Below are 24,349 nucleotides of genomic sequence, written 5' to 3' on the forward strand. Positions count from 1 at the left end.
GTTTTAAGTAGACCAAGTTTCATAATAGTTCATTTAGTACTTTTTGAGAAGTTCTATGATTCAGTTGTTTGATTCGACTGACATGTGGCAAGCTTTGATAGACATGAGGGACTAATAAAACTGATTTGCATGCTGGGAAATTTGTCGTCTGCTAAAATGTCGTCTGCTGAATTTCTAAAATTAGCACTTTCTTTGATTTTTTTAAAATAATACATTTATCAGAATAGCAAACAGTTTGGATCCTGATGAGACGCCATGTTTGTGGTGGCGTCTCATCTGGATCCAAACTGTTTGCAAAGGCCTTCAACATTCGGTTCCAGCACTGAAAGAGTTAAAACATGCAGTAGTAAATATATACAGTACTTAATAAATATATAGATAATGCAGCCAATAGCAAGAAGTAAGCATAATATTTGTAACATTTTTGAATTTGGAAAAAGAAGATTTAATTTTTTTTAATTTTATGACAGACAGATAAATTAACAATCAACACACTCAACTGTTAACAGCATTGTACTTAAAGTTATCATTTGTAACTTGTATGTACAAAATATGATACCAATTCAACAACATTTCAAGGAACATAATAATACTGATGACATACCTGTGACCTAGTAGTACACAATTAGTGCAGCAGAGTTGACTGTGGTCTTGACAAAACATTTTCAGCTTCTCATCTTCATGGATCTCACAAGTCTGTAGGAAATCCTCTATTTTCTTACTGATAGGCCATTTGTTCATATCTCCTCTCCCAAATGAGACATGTTTTTCATATAACTGGCTATGCAGGTTAATACATTTGCCACAAAATAGCTTCGTACATGTTTTACAGAAGGACTCGGCACTTTCTTCAATATGTTTCTCTTTGCATGCATCGCAACAATAGTCCATCACTAAGTCTGAACTTTTATAAACTGAACCTGCCGCCATTTTGTGATTAGTATTATAAACTCACTTATGACACAGTTATATGATCACTATCAATTTCACTCCAGGATTTGATTATAATAGTGTGAACGTGCTTCAATACACAATTATTTTTGAGGCTGAAATAAATTCACAGTCAACCTTATTAATGCTACTAAATATGCCACCTCTATCTGCACACAACATGGTGTTTACTAAGTTGTCAAGTGACAAAGGACTTTAGAGTTTAAATCTAGCTGATAATGGGGTAAACCATTTTCTGAAAATGGGGATTTCAGGGTTTACAGTTTACAACCACACAGCTACTGCTGCCAGTATAAACAAAATAAGCTATTTACATGTACTGTTTCCTCCATGTTTAACATGGATTTCATATTTATTTTAAGTATTTTTTAGCATCTGTAGTGTTATGATCTCAATAAGTCAATAACTAACAAACAATACAACCCTGATCTACACTGAATTTTTTTTAACTTTTCCACTCCAAAATTTAACCTTTCTTAAATCAGGTAGGAAATAAATCCAAAGTGCTTTGGATAGCACAATTTATTTTATGCTTTACGGTGGTTTAAAGAGAAATATCAGTGCATTAAAAAAAACGGAAAATTTCACTGTTAAAACTGTGAAAATTATAAGTGAAAATTATAGATAATTTTCACTATTTTACCGACACTATTTTTTTTACCCCATTGTGACCCCCACACATTATTCCAACAAGAGCGAGAACTCTTCGATGAATATTTATATCAACATACGGAGTAACTTCCCTTGAACATACATGTACACACTGATAATGTTATTTAAGCTATACATAGACTCTGCATATTTATGTGACAACATGACATAAACAAATTGTGTCATCATATGATTATTTATTTTTTAAATGATGTTATCTGTATTTATTTTTCGTTTCATTGATATGTGTTGCATTGTTAATACAAAAAAGTTATTGTTTAACGTTTGTTTTCTTGTGAACATTTTGCAACGCTTATTGTAAAAGCGGTAATGATATTATGGGGCGCCTAAAGGGAAATTGGTTTGAACGGATTGGCAAACGTATAAACATATTAATTTGTGAACATAAAATACTCAAAGTACTAAAAGTACTGGTGTGACGATGCTTTTGAGAGGATGGATATACAAGCATCAAGTTAAGTTTATCTACATCACTACAATCACCACAATTGTGTATGTTGGTACGAAAAAAAAATTTGGTACAAACATTTTGCGAAAAAAATTTGGGTATGAAAACAAATTTGGGTACGAAAAAATATTTGGGAACAAAAAAATTGGGATGAAAAAAATTTGGACACGAACAAACAATTGGGGATGAAAAAAAAATTGGGAACGAAAAATTTTAGGTACGGAAAAAAAATTGGGGGAACGGGAAAGTAGTACCAGTGGGGAACTTGACCCACACTCGCACATTTTCGGCCCTTTCCGTCAAACATCAGATAAGTTCCTCGAAGGCGATAGTATAAATACACATTTCGGAAGCGGTAATGCGGTCCTACCTACGCGCGTCAAAATGTAAGCGAAATATGTACACAAGTCTGTCAGGAATGATTGTATTAACGAAGAAAATCATGTATTGATGTAAGTTTTTTGAAGGAATGTGCAGAAAATATATTAAACAAGTGAAACACAATGCCTCCTGCTGCGCAGCTTTGAAGGCATATATTTTACCTTTGACCTTGAAGGATGACCTTGACCTTTCACCACTCAAAATGTGCAGCTCCATGACATACACATGCATGCCGAATATGGATTTGCTATCTTCAATATTGCAAAATTTGACCTTTGACCTTGACCTTGAAGGATGACCTTGACCTTTCACCAATCAATATGTGCAGCTCTATGAGATACGCATGCACGCCAATATTGAAAAAGTTATGGACAATGTTAAAGTTTTCGGACAGACAGACGCTTTATATTTGACATTTGACCTTGAAGTATGACTTTCACCCTTCACAACTGAAAATGTGCAGCTCCATGAGATGCACATGTATGCCAAATATCAAGTTGCTATGTTCAATATAAAAAAAGTTATGGTCATTAAAGTTTTCGGACGGACGGACAGACTGACACACTGACTGACTGACAGTTCAACTGATATAGGCCACCCTACCGGGGGCATAAAAAGCAATGGCGATATTTTTCTCAGCCACATAATTGTTAATAGTTTGATATAACAAAATGAAAGTGAAAGTAGAACTGTCAAAAATGACAACCTGTCAACATGTTGTTTTTGCTGGCACGAGAGGGCGATAACACTCAATGTGTTCACATTTTGACCATAGACTTGGTCAATGACCTTAATAGTATGGGTAGCTTTGATATTATTTATTGCTATCATGTAACTACATGATTGTGTATATGTTTACAATACACAAAGCATAAATAATGATATAAATATACTGATTGAGCTTATAATAATCTGAGAACTATAGCCAGGTAAATTAAGGACTTAAAATACAATTTTGTGTCCAGATTTCATGAAGAAATGACCATGCATGCCCTAGAATTCAAATTCAAGGCCCTGGTGTGACACATTGGTAGCATTACCGTTAAACTGTTACCAGGCTTATGAAATATGTTTTTATTGAACTATCTAAGGAAATCTAAATCAGGCACTGATTTTTCTTGTTTTAATACTGTCATAGATCAGTTGTGGCCTCTGGGTAATGACCAATTTTTGCTTACTTGTCACACCCTTAAAACTTTTCACACGTCTATAATAGCAAATCTGGATTTAAGTGAACCTGTTTGAACAGTTCTCCACTCATTGTTTCACAATTTTGAACAGTTCTCCACTCATTGTTTCACAATTTTGAACAGTTCTCCACTCATTGTTTCACAATTTTGAACAGTTCTCCACTCATTGTTTCACAAAATGGGGAGGGGGCCAAGGCTGCTTCACAAAAACAGTAAAAAAGCTCTGTATAGGCTGGGCTAGCAAATATAAAGGGATCTTACTGGGGAAAAAATTTGCAGAAATATCCACACACAACCAATAATTTGGAGGTTATATATTAATTACAGATACTCTAAAGGAAGTTTTGGGATAGATTGTTCAAAGAGAACATCCTCAACAAAATTAAAGTACTTTTCAAGGACTTGCCCCATTTCCTGAGGACTTACTTTGTCATGTTTTTAATAGCTCATTCTTAAAGAAAAATTTGCATCAACTGCAGTAATGGTAAGTGCAGACAACCCCTGAAGTATTGTTTTGACCTCAATAGTGTGATCTCAATCTTTCACAGACACATTTTACTTACTTAGTGGTAACAACAAATCTCAATGACCTGTGTTAACTCTTTCAGTGCTGGAACCGAATTTTGAAGGCCTTTGCACCAGAATGTGGCATCTCATCAGGATCCAAACTGTTTGCTATTCTGATAGTATTCTTTGAAAATAATGGAAGAAAATACTAATTTTACGAATTCAGCAGACAACATTTTAGCAGATGACAAATTTCCCAGCATGCAAAGTGTGAAAGTCCTAGTCTAAAGATCATGATTAATCCATGGTATTATCAACATGGTCTATGTAACATGTTGGACACAGTTAATTATAGGACCATGAAGATTGAAATTGCCTTAAAAAATGGAAGCCTTGATTAGAGTGCTTTTTTTAGTATTGGTTAGAGTCATGAAATGTCCTAAGTATGCAGCCATCGACAGACTGGTTTACAGGCATGTATTGGCAATACCGATAAACTCGGGATTATAGGTATCAAATGGGAAAGGGTTAAACTAAGAAGAGGGTCATGAAGGCTGTTCAGCCCTCGCCTGAGTGTGAAGCAAACCAATTGTTGAAACCATTGCAGTGCTATCCACAGGCAATTTAACAGTCCCTCGCCAAGGCACTTAAATTTTGAAATCGGAATCCTCTGGGCGTTTAAATTTTAACAATATGTGTTTATTTTTTCAGTAATTGCAACTAATCATTCTTAAGATCAAAGCAATATCGACTTCGCTGAATATTTTGATAGCAGATTTACGATAAAATGTAAGCAGATTTACAATAAAATGTATCTCTTTACACAACTTAAGCCCGCCTAAAGGCGCAGCATCATTGTATTGGACAATTGATATTGGTCGATGATAGTGCACGCTTTGCATAAGCAACAGCACTCGTAGACATGCAATATCTGCAGTAAAATTATGCAGACGACGAATGAAGTAATTGTCATAAGTGTGTGGTTGTATGACAGTTACTTGTCTTTGTCACCCATCACACCATTATGCACGCGAATCACGTAGTCAAAATCAGTATACAGAATTTTCCTCTCCGCAGACTTCACCCCAATTACACTCCTGCTTCTAAGTAACGTCATGTTACTTCAGTGATTTCATTAGTAAAGAGTAAACCTAAGGACCGATGGGTGTGGTCACAAGTCTGGGGGGAGGAAAATTCTGTCTACTAATTTTTCAGTACGTGATTCGCGTACATAATGACAAACCTTAAAATAGATATTTAAATAAACACCATCTTAAACTTATTAACAAGATTTATTTATGAAAACTTTTTAAAATTCACATTTTACTTATTATGAAAAGTCACCAGTATTATTTGTGATCAAAACCAGTGTGTGTTCCGATCCCTGTGGACGATGACGGCAAACTTTTGTTCGAGCTCAATGTCTTGAAATTCAAAATAAGGTCAACAATATAACTTTGTTCAACTGACGACAATTTACCGTAGTTCACATGGAAAATGACTTCAGCCTTACCAAGACAATCAATATTCTGTACCCATTCAGAAAGAGGTATCACTTTCTGCTTTTTAACCACTATTGTTTCTTACCGTTCCCATTTAAATTAATTTTTTAATGATTTTTCAAACTCCAAAATTTTGTGAGATCCGTTCGTTCCTTCAATAATCATCATTTTGGATTCACAGAGGCGCCATTTGCAGACAAACAGCAAAGAAATGCGAAACACACTTTAACAGACCGATTTTAATAGGAAGATTGGGAAACGAAAGCCAAGCCATGGCTAAAAGTGTAGGATTTTAAAAAAAGCCTGAAAAAAAACTAGAGGCCAGGGGGCTGGAAGGCCCCCGCCCAGGTCAAGGCGACCCTGGGTGCCAGATGCCCCCAGAAGCTCCTGGAAAATAGCGTTTGAGATGGCCAAGTAATGCACTAACCTGGCTTTAAATTCATGATCTTTTACAATTTTCTATCTGTTTACTCCTTTGGCAAAGTGTGCAGAAACGGCAGTCGCGAAAATTTAATACACATGATAAACCAATCAAATGCGTCACCATAGTTTACTGCGTGCGTATAAGGGAAATTTGGTCGAAACGTTAAGACCCCGAGTCAGATTCTTGAATGGATTAACAGGAGCCGATCAATGTATGATGTTTCCGTAAAAGACTTTTTGTCCGTAATTTAAGCGCAGGATGTCTTAAAATAGCATTGCTTCGATAACAGACCCTTCGAAACCAGACACCTGTTGCAGACGAAGAAGTTTATCACTTATCTGTTATACTGGCCCCTATAGTGACCATGGCTATCAATTTGAGTTCCCACTTGTGTTATAGATATGCATCGTTCAAAGATTCTCTAGATGCCAACTTCGATTGGAAATTATCGCTGACCCCCCCCCCCAACTTTCTCAATGATTCTGGACGAATTCAGAGATCGACCTCCAGGGCTTAAAAAAAGCTGGGACTTCCGGAAACAAGAGTGCCTGAAAGGCCCAAAGTCGCTCACCTGAGATTCAAAGAAACTGACCTGTTCTGTGCAGCCCAAGATGTCATTAGAACAATATGTTCTTACCAACTTTCATGACTAGTGAACACCCTGGCAGCCACCTTTTTCAACAGACCAGAACCATTTTCATACACATCCAAGATATCATTTAAACAAATATACTGACAAAGTAACATGAAGATTCATAAGTCCATATAAGGAAAAATGCCCCGCCCACTGGTGGCCATGTTTTTCAACCAACTGGAACCACTTTCGAACTTGTCCAGAATAGCATTAGGACAAATCTTTTGACAAAGTTTCATAATGATAGTACAATAAATATGGCTTCTAGAGTGTTAACAAGGTATAACTATAGCTATATAAGGAAAAATGCCACGCCCCTTGGCGGCCATGTTTTTCCACCAACCCGAACCATTTTCGAACTCATTCAAGATATCATTGGGACAAATCATCTGACCAAGTTTCATGATGATCGGACAATAAATGTGGCCTCTAGAATGTTTACAAGGTTTTACTAAAGCATAATATATAGCCATATTAGGAAAAATGCCCCGCCCCCTGGTGGCCATGTTTTATAAGCAACCGAAACCATTTTCGAACTCATCCAAGATATCATAAGAAGAAATCTTCTCACCAAGTTTCATGAAGATCAGAAAATAAATATGGCCTCTAGCGTGTTTACAAGGTTTTACTATAGCCATATAAGGAAAAATGCCCCGCCCCCTGGCAGCCATGTTTTTTAACCAACCAGCATCATTGTTGAACTCGTCCAAGATATTATTAGGGTGAATCTTCTGACCAAGTTTCATGAAGATGGGACAATAAATGTGGCTGCTAGAGTGTTAACAAGATTTTACTATAGCCATATATAGCCATATAAGGCAAAATGCCCCGCCCCCTGGTGGCCATGTTTTTAAAGCCACCAACTATCCAACAATTTAGAAACATTAGGGCCTCTGATTAATTGGATTTTAAACAGGTGTGAGTTGGCTTGAGTTTCAATAGGAGGTTGCTTTACAGGTTTTGTTTGTTAATGGATTGACTTGAATAACCCAGTAATGCAAAAAGGTGCGTCCTGGGGACTCTCAATTGGTTTCAATAAGCGTCATTTTTAAAATGAATGCGTACAAATACGCTTGATTAGGCGTTTCCAAGAGCCCTGGATTAAATGATCATACATCTAAAGCGCTTTAACAAAATGGTCTATTGACTAACAAACTAACTGGCACCTACAAAAAACTCAATTATCAAGAGTTTCTCTTCAAACAAAAGGCAAATAGTAGAATAAAGTCAGGCAATCAAATACACCATATATAAATTTTGTCCTATTGGTGCAAAATGGTACCAGGTGCCTTCTAATTTCAATGTCAAATGATACCTTTTTGCCCTAAGGGGCCCATATATAGCTACGCACCACAACACTTGATCATGAACGCTGGCATCATCATCAGTTCTCTGAAAAAAAGAGTTGATAATTCAAACATAAGACGGCTTTTTTTACAAAGATTTTAAAAAGAAATACAAACAACATAGTATTGGATTATTGTATTGACAACTGACTGCATGGCAACTGACTGCAAGACAACAGATGTCTGACAACAAATGCATGACAACAGATGCCTGACAACATATGTCTGACAACAAATGTCTGACAACAGATGTCTGACAACAGATGCACGACAACAGATGCCTGACAACATATGCCTGAAAACAGATATCTGACATCAGATGCCTGACAACAGATGCATGACAACTGATGCATGACAACATATGCCTGACAACAAATGCATGACAACTGATGTTTGACAACAGATGCTTGACAACAGATGCCTGACAACAGATGCCTGACAACATATGTCTGACAACAAAGGCATGACAACTGATGCATGACAACAAATGCATGACAACAGATGCCTGACAACTGATGCCTGACAACTGATGCATGACAAAGGATGCCTGACAATGGATGCATGGCAATGGAGGCAAAACAAGGAACACATGACAACAGACTGATCAGAACAGCTCACTTGGAGAGATTCCTGCTAAAAAGAGTAAAAATTTAAACCAAAATTTGCTTCAAAAAATCTATGAACAAGAGGGCCATGATGGCCCTGTACCGCTCCACTGTTTTTTTCTGCGAAAAAAGCGTACATTCTGCATGGGTTGAAATGTACTCAAGCATGTGACTTTCTCTTTCTATCCCTCGTCCCACTGGGGCTTGAAGTTGAAAGGGTGAGTATTTATATATATGGAAAACGTTACTAAGGTGTTAACTAAACAGACTAACAAGGCCGGGGAATTGAACCAAAGCGGCACAGGTCCTTTGCTGATTATATAGGTACATTTATCTCTCTAAAATATATTGTTGTTCTTTCTATTTCACATATTTTTGATGCTGAAGATCAAATATACGCATGTTATACAAGATTAATGAAAGTTCGTTCATTCAATCATGAATCTTTTAACTTGGTAGAGAACTATAAGATGTCACTACATACCAAATATGGTAGCCCTAGGCCCAATGGTTATAGAGTCTATATGGACAGGAAGATTTTTAAAGTTTGCACAAAAGAGGATTATATATAAGCATATGTTTAGTTTTGTGACCCCCAGGCAGGGTCAAATTTGGGCCCAGGGGAATAATTTGAACAAATTTGGTAGAGGACCACTAGATGTCACTACATACCAAATTTAGTAGCCCTATAGGCTCTATAATTATGAACAAGAAGATTTTTAAAGTTTAAATCGTAGAAAATGCTAATTTTACGAATTCAGCAGACAACATTTTAGCAGATGACAAATTTCCCAGCATGCAAAGTGTGAAAGTCCTAGTCTAAAGATCATGATTAATCCATGGTATTATCCACATGGTCAATGTAACAAGTTGAACACAGTTAATTATAGGACTATGAAGCATGAAATTGCCTTCAAAAATGGAAGCCATGATTATAGTGCTTTGTGTCCTTCTGTGAGAATGGCTGTTTATCACAAATTTGGGAAATTCCCGACTCAAATTTACACAATTTCAAGAAGTTTGCGACTCAAATTTTCACAATTTTAGAAAGGGGATGACTCATTATTTCACAATTTTAAACAGTTTCCGACCCATTTTTTCACTAAATGGGGGGGGGGAGGGGAGTGGATTTTTTAGTATTGGATAGTCATGAAAGGTCCCAAGTATGCAGTAATCGACAGTCTTGTTTACACGCGTGTATTGGCAATATCAATAAACTCGGGATTATATGTACAGGGCCCTCAATCCATTTTAGGGGAAGCGGGTCGCTATCCTCATGAGGGGGAATTTTTGCTGCGTTTCGCTTTTGGGGGGATTTTTTAACTTACTCTTTCATTATTACATTTGTACATGTTTGCACTATATTCATTTCTTTTTTTAAATTTAGTATGTTTGACAAGATTAAATAGCAATAGAATTGAGATATTATAATCATGCGACACATCTTATAAAAAATAAAAAATAATTTATTTTTTTTAATTTCAGGGGAATTTTTTTCCCCAAAAGGGGAAACAAGTATACTTTTCAGGTGGGAGACTGCGGCCATAGCCAAAATTTTAACACTAGATGTGGTCTGGTAACATAGATTTACCGAGATACAAAATGCTCAGTCAATATTGTGGATGTGACCACTTGAATTAAGCGACCTTTGTCTAATGTCTAAATATTCTATTTAGCGACCATGCAGTGATAAAATTTGAAAATCTGTTGATCGTTGAGGGACAAACACTTGAAACTTGACCGCCGATTTATTGTCAGTTTGACGTAATCAAAGGAAAGCAACTTCCTGTCAAGAAGCCATAAAACAACACTTTCTCGTCGATAAAATTGGCTTACTTTGTCTTACTCAACATTCTAAACCAACCGTGTAATAGCATGATGTACATTGCTCTGCTGTTTTAATCTTTTACTGAGAACGAAGGTGGAGTTAACGGTTAAGAGCTCTAACCAATGTGTTGATATTGAACATGTGATTCATGCATATTTAGTTCCAATTATTTGCAATCGTAATTATTCGGCATAAGCTTTGAAACAATGAATTCATTTGTCTCGGTTTCTGCGAAAGGCCGAGTTGTTCTGGTACACCAACTTCCAATACATTTCCAAAAACAAGAGGGCCATGATGGCCCTGAATCGCTCACCTGACTAACCAAATACAATCCCAACCCAGATTTCATCAAGATAAACATTCTGACCAAATTTCATTAAGATTGGATGAAAACCGTGACCTCTATTTTCTATACAAGGTTTTTTCTATTATTTGACCTAGTGACCTAGTTTTTGACCTAGTGACCTAGTTTTTGACCCCAGATGACCCAAATACAATCTTTAACCAGAGTTCATCAAGATAAACATTCTGACCAAATTTCATAAAGATTAGAGGAAAACTGTGACCTCTACTTTCTACACAAATAAATTGATGACGGTTTTTCTATTATTTGACCTAGTGACCTAGTTTTTGACCTCAGATGACCCAAATACAATCCCAACCCAGATTTCATCAAGATAAACATTCTGACCAAATTTCATAAAGATTGGATGAAAACTGCGACCTCTATTGTCTACACAAGGTTTTTTCTATTATTTGACTTAGTTTTTGACCTAGTGACCTAGTTTTTGACCCCAGATGACCCAAATACAATCCCAACCCAGATTGTATCACGATAAATATTCTGACCAAATTTCATAAAGATTGGATGAAAACTGTGACCTCCACTTTCTACACAAGGTTTTTCTATTATTTGACCTAGTTTTTGACCTAGTGACCTAGTTTTTGACCCCAGATGACCCAAATACAATCCCTTCCCAGATTTCATCAAGATAAACATTCTGACCGAATTTCATAAAGATTGGATGAAAACTGTGACCTCTACTGTCTACACAAACAAATTGTTTACGGACACATGCACACACGCACAAACATACAGACGCCGGACATCACATGGTCACATAAGCTCACCATGTCACTTGGTGACAGGTGAGCTGAAAAAAGGCAAACATTTGTGTTTACAAAATTCTTTAAACACATTGTCAAAAACGGCAACAGTGACTTGTTGGATAATAAATAAAAGGGCCAGGTAATGGTATATTTAAATACACTAATATTTGGATTATTTCATATAATTTAGACGTTGAACACCATAGTTGTGTAACAGTATTGGTCTTTGAATTTGATACTGACAATTATTTTACTTTTTTACAGAATGGTCTTTTTATTTTAAGATCATTTTATGAAAAGACCCCTTTTAGTTACTCCCTTTTGTGGTCTCTTAAAACAAGATTGACTGTAATACTGAAAACACTTTTTTCTCAATTTTTCAGCATTCTTTTAGCAAAACAACAACCCTTATTTCCCAACTTAAGTCAAAACGCCGCGAATTTTTCCAATCCAAAGGGACCTAGACCCTTTCCCAAAATTGTGAAAAAAACACTTATAAAAAATTTACAAATTCAAAATACAAATCCATAAAAATTTCATGTCAGCTAACATAAATTAACATAAAGTAGTAGAAAAACACGAAGTAAGCTTCGGGGATAGTAGGATTCTTTTTTGATGATTGTACACCAATAATTAAATGATTTAGAGGTCACCGTGGCGAAGTGGATATGGTGTCCGCCTTGCGACCAGGAGGTCACGGGTTCGATACCCACTGTTGGAGCATTCTTAAGATCTTCCCCATAGACACCAAGTACTGGTTCTAGGCCCAGGAAACAGACTCGGGAGTATTTCAAATAAGCCTTAGGCTTTCTATGCAACCCAGCTAAATAAATAGGTTAAAACTAATGATTAAATTATCATACATCTAAAGAGCTTTAACAAAATGAACTTTTGACTAACAAACTGACTGGCACCTGCAAAGCAATAAACTTACACTTCTGTCAAGGGGATAATAATTGAATTGTGAACCTTAAATGATTTACTGATTCTTTTGTTTATCAATTATAAAGAGTTTCTCTTCCAATGAGAGGCAAAGAGTTGAACAAAGCCCAGCAATCAAATGCAATCATATATCAGCGCTTGCTTTTTACCAATTTGGAAAAGAACTGATGCGGTACAAAGTGGGAAAATATAGCCGAAACTAGAGATGTGTTTGTCAGAAACACAATGCCCCCTTCTGCGCTGCTTTGAAGCCATATATTTGACCGACCTTGAAGGACGACCTTGACCTTTCACCACTCACAATGTGCAGCTCCATGAGATACGCATGCATGCCAAATATCAATGTTGCTATCTTCAATATTGCAAAAGTTATGACCAATGTTAAAGTTTTCAGACAGACAGACTGACTGACGGACAGACAGAAAGACTGAGGGGCAGTTCAAACAAAACAATAAAACTTCCATCCTTTAGTCTTGTAGGTAGACTCGCATACTAAAGATAAGGTCGTTATCTGAAAGCGTTCGGGAAAAAATTCCAGAAAAGGTGTATTTGAAAGGAAATTCCTCAGCCCAAGGCCTGTAACTTTGTCCAAACTCAATGGACCAAGAACAAAACATATTTTTGATCTGTAAGTCATGTAGGTAGACTCACACACAAAAAAATCAGGTCAATATCTGCAAGCGTGTAGGAAAACGTCCAGAAAATTGTCATTCTAGAGAAAAAATTTGTAAGTCCAAGGCATGTTACTTTGCCAAAAATAAATGGACCGCCAAGAAACTCAAACTTGCTCTGTAGGTAAAGCAGGTTGAATCACACACCAAAAATAAGGTTAGTATCTGATAGTGTATCGGAAAAGTATTATCAAAAGAAAATTCCTAAATCCAATGCTTGTAACTTCATCAAAAAGTAATCGACCGGAACGAAACTCGAACTGAATCTGTAAGTAATGTACTTAGACTCACACATACAAATTCAAGTAAATATATGCAAGCGTTTAGTAAAAACACTCCAGAAAAGAAATGCAAGACGAATGGAAGGACAGACGGACGGATAGTGCAACAGCTATATTCCTCCGTACCAGCGGCATAAAAAAGAATAGGAATATTAAATCAACTGCTGACAGAAATTTGTAAGAATTTAACAAAACTATATATGATTTAGCAGTACTTAATGGTACATTCTTTTGTTCATTAGCTAATAATCATTACTAGACCAAAGGTTATTTAGATGGTCTAACTAACAGTGTATTACATTTGTTCTTATTTTCAGTATGTATTTGTTTTCATTAATGATAGGGTGTCACCTATGTTATATCAAACTTTTTTGATTGTTATGAAATGAAAGGGACTGAACTAAATCTAATAAACTCTGACAAAAAAACTTTCGAACAAGAAAGCAATTATAAACTCACTGAGGATTGAGCGCAGATTCATGATCACATTGTTTGTTACACAATGAAATCAGTGAAGCTTTATACTCTTTCTTTTAAAAACAACTAAAGCTGAAATAGTAGCCCATTTCATGTGACTATTGTCCTACATTAACAATACAGTTTTAGAGAGAAAAAATTGAGCGGTGACACTCCTAAAGCCTTGTCAAGGACTTTAAATAACAGATCATTTATTATTTGTTAGGGTATAGTGACATTATGCTGGGTTGTATTTCAAGTAAGTATTGACTTGTGGTTTTTTTCTGTCCTTATTGCGTTGTGTAACCTTATCTTTTTAAACTTAAACATTGGTTAACACAATTTTCAAATTGCAAGGATACAATACGGTTATTGTTTGCACTTCTGATTTAACTTAATATCACAGTTGCTTAACAGTTGCTGACTAAATTTCAGGTTACTAAGAGGTCATGTGATTTATTAAGAAAATCAACATATATTGCATCAGTTGATCCATTCATAATCCATAACATTAAGTTCAAACTAATAAAGTACCTGTTAATTCAATCGTAATGTCAAAACAGGTGTGCTGTTTTGCCTGGTTGCTTATAAAATATATCCACTGAGTTACATCATTCAAAATCTGTATTTATGGATGTTTCCGTGCAACATCATTTGACTTTGTTATAAAACCACCTCAGTCTCTAATTGAACATTTTGAAGTCTCTAAGCAACAAATTTATCTGACAACTCATTATAACAAGAGCTGTCAGAGGACAGCGCGCTCGACTATTATATACGATTATACTTTATACTATATACTATAGACGATCTTTCAAAAATAAAAAAAAGGATTTTTTTTTAATATTTGGGGGGGGGGGGTGAGATGGGCTATAATGTGGGGTGTGGTCATTTAGTAGACGAGCTTTAAAAAAAAAATAAAAAAGGAAAAAAAATGGGGGGGTGGGGGTAGGGGGGGGCTGAGAGGGGGGTATAATGTGGGGTGGGGTCATTTATTAGATGATCTCTTCCAAAATAAAAAAGGGAAAACAAAATTTTGTGTGGGGGTAGGGGAGGGGGGGGGGGGGGTGGCGGGCTAGAAGGGGGTATAATGTGGGGTGGGGTTATTTATTAGATGTTTAAAAAAAAAATGGGGAGGGGGTAGGGGTGTGTGTGGGGGGTGAGAGGGGGGGTATAATGTGGAATGTGGTAATTTATTAGATGATGTTTAAAAAAAATGGGGGGAGATTGGGGGGGGGGAGAGAAGTTGGGGGTCAGGGGATTCTGGGTAGGGGCGTGGGGTATTGTTTGGGTGAAGTGCATTGTGGTATGTCAGGTAAGTGTTGTTTTGTCAAAGTATGAATCGAATGTGATAATAAATAAGAAGTTATGGCAATTTAAGCAAAATGTTAAATTATCTAAGTGTAAAAGGGGCCATAATTATGTCAAAATGCTGGATACAGTGGTCTGCTCTTATTCATAGGTTGGGGTCATGTTGGTAAACAAGTATGCAACATATATATGCAATATGTCAAAGAATATAGGAAATATTTGGGGTAGTACGCAAACTTTAACATAGATTTATCAATAATATGCATATTCTAAGTATAAAAGGGGCAATAATTATGACAAAATGCTTGATAGAGTTGTCTGCTCTTCTTTATAGGTTGGGGTAAAGTTGGTAAACAAGTATGCAAAATATGAAAGCAATATGTCAAGGGACAATGAAAATAAATGGATTAGTACGAAAACATTAACATTTGCACGCTAACGGAAACGGCACGGAAACCGAACGCTGACATGAGTAGGATAGCTCCACTATATATATTTCATATATAATACTCGAGCTAAAAAGACAATTGAAATCCAAAACTCACAAAGCCAAAGGCACCATTTTCAACTGATTAAGCAAATTAATAACAAATAAACACAAAGTGTGACGGAAAGACAGACAGACGGACGGACAGTCCGAGCACTATATGCCCTCCTTTGGGGGCATAAAAAAAGAACTGTCACCATAGGATGACAAATGCCACCTATAAACGCTTTGATAGAAGTTATGAGCATTTATCGAAACCTAAACGCAGATTTCGAAACCTAAACGAGGACCCTAAGTTCAAAGTGAAGGTCACAGGGGTAAAAATGTGTGTGCAGGGGACAAAAATTCCACTCGTCCGCGTGTATTGACGAGTGAAATCTTGAAAGGACGAGTGAATTTCCCTAAGCCTCCCGTCCTACAGGACAAGTGAAAAAAAACTGATGTTAAAATATATATTTTCTGACCAGTAAGACTCTTTTTCATTATATAAAATCATTTCTTAAAGCATATCTATTCCGAAAGTAGAACGATAATGAACCAGAAATCGTAATTGAAAATTTCATACAGCAGGTGCGCGTTGTTATGCGAGACTGTGTATCGAGTAAATATTGGCTTTTTGGTGTAAACTTTGCGCGTCCATGTTGACAGGGAACCATCTGACTTCATTCACTGTAAAAATTGATTTTTTAAAAGAATTATTTTACTGCGAAGTACGGTTTTAAACCAGTCTGAATTTCATCTGAAAAATGTCTGACATACGAGCGTTCTTTAAAGGGGGCACGAGCGATGTTCAACCATTCAAAATAGAAAGCACGCAAGCATTAGAAAAAGGAAAAAACAAATTTGTCTTTTATTTATTTATTTTGTGTTCCTCATAAATAAAGTAAGTTAACATTTTTTCTGTGATCAGCTGGCATGAATAACTAAGTAAGCAGCATTTTAGCAGTGATATAGGAAACATTGTTAGTCATATCAATCCTTTGCAATCTTTCTTTCACAAACATTTGAAGGACAAGTGCATGTGTTTGCAGGACGAGTAGAAATTTTAATGCACTTGTCCTGCAGGACGAGTGCAATTTATAAATATTTTTGTCCCCTGGCGTGCGTATAGAAAGGCCTCAGTATACCAAATATGAAGGTTATATCTCAAGGGACAAGTAGTAATGAGCATTTTTCGAAACTTAAACGCAGATTTCGGAACCTAAACGCAGACCCTAAGTTCAAGGTCAAGGTAACAGGGGTGAAAATTTTGCGCGTATGGAAAGGCCTCGTCCATATACACATGCATACCAAATATGAAGGTTATATCTCAAGGGACATAGAAGTTATGAGCATTTTTCGAAACCAAAAGGCAAAGTGAGGCGAAAAAGACAGACGGACAGACAGATGGACAGACGGACGGACAGTCCGATCACTATATGCCCCCTTTTCTTCGAAAGGGGGCATAAACAAGATGTGTTTGTGAAGCACAATGTCCGCCTATATGATGTTTGACCTTGAAGGATGACCTTGACCTTGTTAAGAATGACCTTGACCTTGACCTTTCACCACTCAAAATGTGAAGCTCCATGAGATACACATGTATGCCAAATATCAAGTTGCTATCTTCAATATTGCAAAAGTATTCATAAAATAAGCGATTTGGGCCACATATATTTGACCTCTGACCTTGAAGGATGACCTTGACCTTGACCTTTCCCCACTCAAAATGTGCAGCTCCATGAGATATACATGCATGCCAAATATGAAGTTGCTATCTTCAATATAGCAAAAGTTATTGCAAAATGTTAAAGTTGGCGCAAACAGACCAACAGACATGGCAAAAACAATATGTCCCCCACTACTATAGTGGGGGACATAAAAACCTGAAATAGGAAAAATTTGCATCATGTAATCTTCAGATTGGGAACTATGGGTATTTTAAAATGCTTGATATACATTTAACAAACCAATTCAAATATTCATTTACATTGCTTGGTATACATTTAACAAACCAATTCAAATATTCATTTACATTGCTTGGTATACATTTAACAAACCAATTCAAATATTCATTTACATGCATTATTGCTTGAAATGTCCAATTTCAATGCTCATTTTATTTGCTTATTTTGCAGATAATGCACATTTCGAACAGAGTTGAAGCAATTGTTTCTTCCTTTTAAGAATTGTTTAGACAGCAATTGGAAATTTGGTATTTTTTTCTTTATTGCGAAAGTACCTTTATCGGGTACTTTATAAACAAGGCCCTATCTTGCCGCCAGGGGAAGCCACCCACAGCCATCATGAGGGAGAATTTTCGTGTTGATTACCTTTGATGAGGGATTTTTTAGTCTCTCATTACTTAATTTTTTTGTACACGTTTGCACTATAATATTTTAATGTGATTGACATAGATATACATTTAATCAAAGGTTAGTAGCATGATATCAGCTGGCAACATTTTTTGGGGGGAAGGGGGGAATTTTTAGCTGAAATAGGGGGGAAAAGTTGTTTTTTTTCATGGGAAAAGGTGTCGATATTCGGCGGTAAAAAGTGCAAAACGAGAGCCCTCATAAAGAAGGAAACAAGAGATGTGTTTGTCAGAACACAATGCCCCCTATTGCACCGCTTTGAAAAAATACATTTTTTTGGGGGGGGGTTACCTTTGACCTTGAAGGATGACCTTGACCTTGAACTTCCACCACTAAAAATGAGCAGCTTTATGACAACGCCGCTTTGGAAAAAAATTTAAAAAAATTACGTTTGACCTTGAAGTATGACCTTGAACTTCCACCACTCAAAATGTGCAGCTTCATGAGAATGCCGCTTTGAATTTTTCAAAAAAACATTGTTTGACCTTTGACATTGAAGGATGACCTTGACCTTGAACTTCCACCACTCAAAACGTGCAGCTTCATGAATGCCGCTTTGAAAAATTAAAAAAAAAAAATTGACCTTTGACCTTGAAGGATGACCTTGACCTTGAACTTCCACCACTCAAAATGTGCAGCTTTATGAGATACACGTGCAACCCATATATCAAATTGCTATCTTCAATATTGAAAAAGTTATGGCCAATGTACAAGTTTTCGGACGGACAGACGCCATATATTTGACATTTGACCTTGAAGGATGCACCACTCAAAATGTTCAGCTCCATGAGATACACATGCATGCCAAATATCAAGTTGCTATCTTCAATAGTGAAAAAGTTATGGCCAATGTTAAAGTTTTTTTCCGGACGGATGGACAGACTGACATACACACATACACACATACTGACTGAAGGACAGTTCAACTGCTATATGCCACCCTACCGGGAGCATAAAAAATCGCTGTATATAGCTAACCTACTTACCACAACACTTGATCATGAACGCTGGCATCATCATCAGTTCTCTGTAAAGAAGTTGATAAATTTTTTTAGCAAAGATCTTAAAAAGGAATGCAAACAATATTGGCTTATTGTACTGACAACGGATGCATGACAAAGTATGTCTGACAACTGACTGCATGACAAAGGATGTCTAGAATAGGATGCATGACAAAGAATGGCTGACAATCATTGCATGACAAAGTATGTCTGACAAAGGATGCATGACAAAGGATGTCTAGGGATGCATGACAAAGGATGTTTGACAATGGATGCATGACAAAGTATGTCTGACAAAGGATGCATGACAAAGGATGCATGACAAAGCATGTCTGATGACTGATGCATGACAAAGCATGTCTGATGACTGATGCATGACAAAGGATGCCTGACAACTGGATCATGACAATGGATCTCTGCCAACGGGATCATGACAATTGATGCCACACAACGGATGCATGATGAAGGATGTCTGACAACGGATGCGTGACAACAAATGTCTGACAACGGATGCATGACAACAGATGTCTGACAACAGATGCGTGACAAAGAATGTCTGACAACAAATGCATGACAATGGATGTCTGACAATGAATGAATGACAACAGTCAGCATGACAAATAATGCATGACAACATATGAATAACAACATATGCATGACAAAGGACGCATGACAACAGATGCATGACAACAAATGCATAACAACAAATCCGTGACAAGGATGTCTGACAACCGATGCCCGACATTGAATGGATGAAAACAGATGAATGGCAACAAATGTACGACAACAGATGGCTGACAACCAATGCATGACAACTGAGGAATAACAACAGACGCAGGAGAACAGACTGATCAGAACAGCTCACATTGAGAGTTTCCTGCTAAGAAGAACTAAAAATTTAAAACAAATTTTTTTAATCTGTGAAAAACCATAAAAAAAGAAATCCTCAAAAGGTATTATGAACATATGGCCTGGCTGCTCACCTGCTCGGCGTCCGGGTTGGGGGGAATGTGCAGCACGTTCCTGATCAGTATCAGCAGACGCTCTATGAGAAGTCTGTGCTCTTCATGACGATACTCCCAGTCCTGCAGATGTTTGTTCATGTGAACTTAATGCATGTGTGTAGTGTTGTCACAGATTAGCCAGTGCAGTCTTACCAAACAGGCTAATTTTGGACCGCACTTTCTCCCTTTACTGATTTTTTTTCAACAAAAAAACTAAACACATGAAGAAACTTCTTTCTTATAAAGGAAAATGTCAAATCAGCAGCCATTTTACAAATGCACAATCAGTTGTTTCAATAAAGAACGCGCATCAACTTTTAAAATTGAAATTTCGGGTAATAAAACTGGGCGTCTTACACATTTTAGTATGGTTGTGAAATTTGTGTTAAAAAAATGTACGATATGCGCAGTTAAGTACGGTAGTGAAATTTGGGTAAAAAAAATGCTCTTAAAACACATTTAAGTTTGGTTAAAGTTTTTTTTACTCATACCAGCTTCAGAAGGTCGCCAAGTGTTCCTGTTATGGCAGCAAACACGTCTTCATTTATGAAGGCCTGAAAAAGAATTCACATCATATAAGCCTTGTTCTGGGAAAACTGGTCTAAATTCAGGTGCGTAAAGTGTGATTTCAAATTAGCCTGTGCAGCCTGCACAGGCTTATCAGGGACAACACTTTGCAAATAAACTGGATTTTCGTTTTGAAGAGCTCAATAAATCGTATTAATACCCTTACACATTCACTGAATGACTTATTATGCTTGACTTATAATTACTTATTATATTGTCTATACTTTAAAATCGAACTTGTTGTAAAAAGGTCTACACTGTTTCTCTTTCACAATTTTGGGACTGGGACAAGGACCCTTTCAATTTGGAAAATTTGTGTTGTCTTTACTAAAATTAGTAGTAAATTTGTGGGTTTTTTTGCAGAATAGAATTAAAAAACAAGAGCTGTCAGAGGACAGCGCGCTCGACTATTCGAGTGTTTGACAGTATTACGTAAGCCATCATGGAGAGGGGGTTATAATGTGGGTTTGTGGTCATTGTATAGATGATCTTTAAAAAAAATGAAAAAAAAAGATTTTTTTTTTTTCGGGGGTTGGGGTTCTGGGGTGGGGCGTGGGGGATGGTTTGGGTTTTGGGTTGACTGGATTGTGGTATGTCAGGTAAGTGTTGTTTTGTCAAAGTATGAATCAAATTTGCTCATAAATACAGAAGTTATGGCAATTTAAGCAAAATTTATTAATTTGACCTTGAGAGTCAAGGTCATTCAAAGGTCAAGGTAAAATTCAACTTACCAGGTAAAATAACATCATGATAGTACGAAAGTATTTGAATTTTTAAAGCAATAGCTTTGATACTTTAGAAGTCAAGTGGATCTAAACACAAAATTTAACAAAATATTCAAAGTTACAAAGACAAAAAAGGGCTATAATTCTTACAAAATGCTTGATACAGTTGTTTGCTCTTGTTTATAGATTGGGGTCATGTTGGTAAAGAAATTTGCAAGATATGAAAGCAATATGTCAAGGGACATTGAAAATATTTGAGGTGTTGTACAAACTTTAACATAGATTTATCAATAATATTCATATTCTAAGTGGAAAAAGGCCATAATTCTTACAAAATGCTTGATACAGTTGTCTGCTCTTGTTTATAAGTAGGGGTCATGTTGGTTAAGGAGTTTGCAAAATATTAACGCAATATGTCAAGGGATATAGGAAATATTTGGGGTATTACGCAAACTTTAACATAGAGTTATCAATAATATATAACGCAAACTTTAACATAGAGTTATCAATAATATGCATATTCTAAGTGGAACAAGGGACAAAATTGTCACAAAACCAGGTTTTTCATTGTGAAAAAAAAATCTGATAAAGGGAGACAACTCAAACTGAACTTTTGAAATGAACAAACAAAATTAACCCCCTTTGTAAGTTTGTTTTAAATAAATCTATTTTTATTTATTGGAGATATTGACGTGATTCTTTCGTGCGACACACCGTCCCATGATGGTGAACAAATGTGCCAAATGATTTTAAAATCTCATAATGAATGACATAGTTATAGCCCAGACAAGCTCATTTATGGCTATTTTTTACCTTTGAACTCAAAGTGTGACCTTGACCTTGGAGATATTGACGTAATTTTTTCGCGCGACACACCGTCTAATGATGGTTAACAAATGTGCCAAATGATTTTAAAATCTCACAATGAACGACAAAGTTTTGGCCCGACAAGCTTGTTCCGCCCACCCGCCAGCCAGCCCGCCAGCCAGCCAGCCAGCCAGCCAGCCCGCCCGCCCGCATTCGCCAATCTAATAACCAGTTTTTTCCTTCGGAAAACCTGGTTAATAAAAAGGGCCATAATTCTTACAAAATGCTTGATGCAGTTGTCTGCTCTTGTTTATAGGTTGGGTCATGTTGGTAAAGAAGTATGCAAAATATGAAAGCAATATGTCAAGGGACATAGGAAATATTTGGGGTAGTACGCAAACTTTAACATTTGCACGCTAACGCTAACGCCGATGCCGGGGTGAGTAGGATAGCTCCACTATATATATTTCATATATAATAATGAGCTAATAAAGCATTAAAGTGTTTTCCATGTTATATTGACACAGGTTCAACTTATAGGACTCGATGGAGCATTGTTCTAAATGTTGACATTTATTTAAACAAAACAATCTTTTTTTGAAATCTTCCTTTGATAATTTTCGGCAGTTAGAATGACTATACTATGAAAATCATATACTTTTTAGAGATTGGGAATGGTCAGAATTGCGGCCTCAAATTTGACAAATAAAACCTCTGTCCTACAATCTATGAATGTAAAAATAATGTACTTTAACAGTCTGGTATTTGTGATCATAGATGCACTTCAATCTGCTTCCATATAGTTTGCAATTGATATTATAAGTGATTTCAATATGATATTTTCTAAGGTTCAACTTGTAGCGCTGGACTTGGTTTCACATGTTTAGACTTAATAAAACATTTTTTTTTTTTGTAAACCTTCAATTGGGAATTTTTAGGTGCCACATGGGAAAAACATATACTTCTTTCCATTGGGAATGTGTCCCCCTACTGAACCCAAATTGGAACAAAAAAAACAACACTTTACAATGTACCTCCTTCATAGTCTGTAAATGGGACTCGAGGTCCAAGTAATTATTGCGCAATGTCTTCTGGGATGTGACTCTTGAAACACAGGAAGGCCGGCTGGGTCAGGTTTACCAGCAATCTGCCAACAAAAAAACGCACAGCACTAGTAATATTCGAACCCTCGTTCTGGGAAAACTAGGCTTAATGCATATAAATAAATACAATCATCTTAATTTAGTTGTTAGTTTTATTTTAATGATTGACATTAAAAATCAGGTCAGAATAACAGACTGTTTTCAGGCAGCGAAAAAGCGGCGACAACTTTTTTTAGGCAAGTAAAACTCTATAAGTGAAGTCCCTGAATAGCCTTTGCAGTCCGTCTGAACTGGATTTTTCTCTAAGAAGATAATTCCTGTCAACGAAATATACCAAACAAGCGGAAAGTGCACACGCTAATCTGGGGCAACACTCATTCAATAAGCCCCGTTTTTCCAGAATGTGGCTCATTCAATGATGCGAAGTTATTAAAATACGTTAAAAGCTATCCAGAAAACCTTTGTGCATCAAAAGCCTATGACATGCTGGGACTCTCAGAAAATTCAAAGGCATATTTGAACACTTGAGTAGATTTCGAGGATAAAACCAGTACTTAAAAGACTGTGATGCAAAAACTAGACATTAAACAACATTTCTGAAAATAAACTTGAGTCAATTATTTAAAGTCATCAATAAAAGGGGATGATACACTTCTACCTGACAACTGTATTTAACCCTTTCCCCCATAAAAAGCTAAGTGAAAATGGCTTTTGCAAACAGCATAAAACCAGAACAGCCTGCGAGTAACTCACACTACGTTCGGGTTTTCTGCTGTTTGCTGCTCATCAGTATTTACTTGTGGGAAATGAAACCTCTAAAACTTGAATCTAGTAAGAAAGGCCTTTTAAATGTTACTTTCTTAGGGCCTACAAATGCATATTTTGTTTATCGAAGTGGTAAAGGGTTAAATACATATCTAAGTGGTAAAGGGTTAAATACGTATCTAAGTTGCAAATGGTGAAATAAATATCTAAGTGGTAAAGGCTTAAATAAGTATCTAAGTGGTAAAGGCTTAAATAGGTATCTAAGTGGTAAAGGGTT

General features: G+C 36.4%; 2 protein-coding genes across 4 annotated transcripts in view; both read right to left on the reverse strand.

Annotated features, from left to right (window-relative positions):
• The window catches only part of LOC127861185 (uncharacterized), a 300,757-nt gene extending 299,638 nt beyond the window's left edge, over positions 1-1,119 (reverse strand). For all 3 annotated transcript variants that reach the window (XR_008040103.1, XM_052399587.1, XM_052399588.1), the window contains exon 1: positions 605-1,119. Coding sequence is in view for 2 of the 3 variants with exons in the window: in XM_052399587.1 (XP_052255547.1) it covers positions 605-930 (326 nt within the window). In the remaining variant the exon portion in view is untranslated. The remainder of the gene's footprint in view (positions 1-604) is intronic.
• The window catches only part of LOC127859683 (dentin sialophosphoprotein-like), a 185,694-nt gene extending 162,341 nt beyond the window's left edge, over positions 1-23,353 (reverse strand). Inside the window, exons 1-4 of the mRNA XM_052397189.1 lie at positions 23,239-23,353; positions 20,597-20,659; positions 20,085-20,186; positions 8,061-8,101 (exon numbers count right to left, since the gene is read on the reverse strand). The gene's annotated coding sequence lies outside the window, so the exon portion shown is untranslated. The remainder of the gene's footprint in view (positions 1-8,060; positions 8,102-20,084; positions 20,187-20,596; positions 20,660-23,238) is intronic.
• Between the last annotated feature and the right edge of the window lie 996 nt (positions 23,354-24,349).

The sequence above is a fragment of the Dreissena polymorpha genome, chromosome 15 (assembly GCF_020536995.1).
Source record: "Dreissena polymorpha isolate Duluth1 chromosome 15, UMN_Dpol_1.0, whole genome shotgun sequence".
NCBI classification, from domain to species: domain Eukaryota; kingdom Metazoa; phylum Mollusca; class Bivalvia; order Myida; family Dreissenidae; genus Dreissena; species Dreissena polymorpha.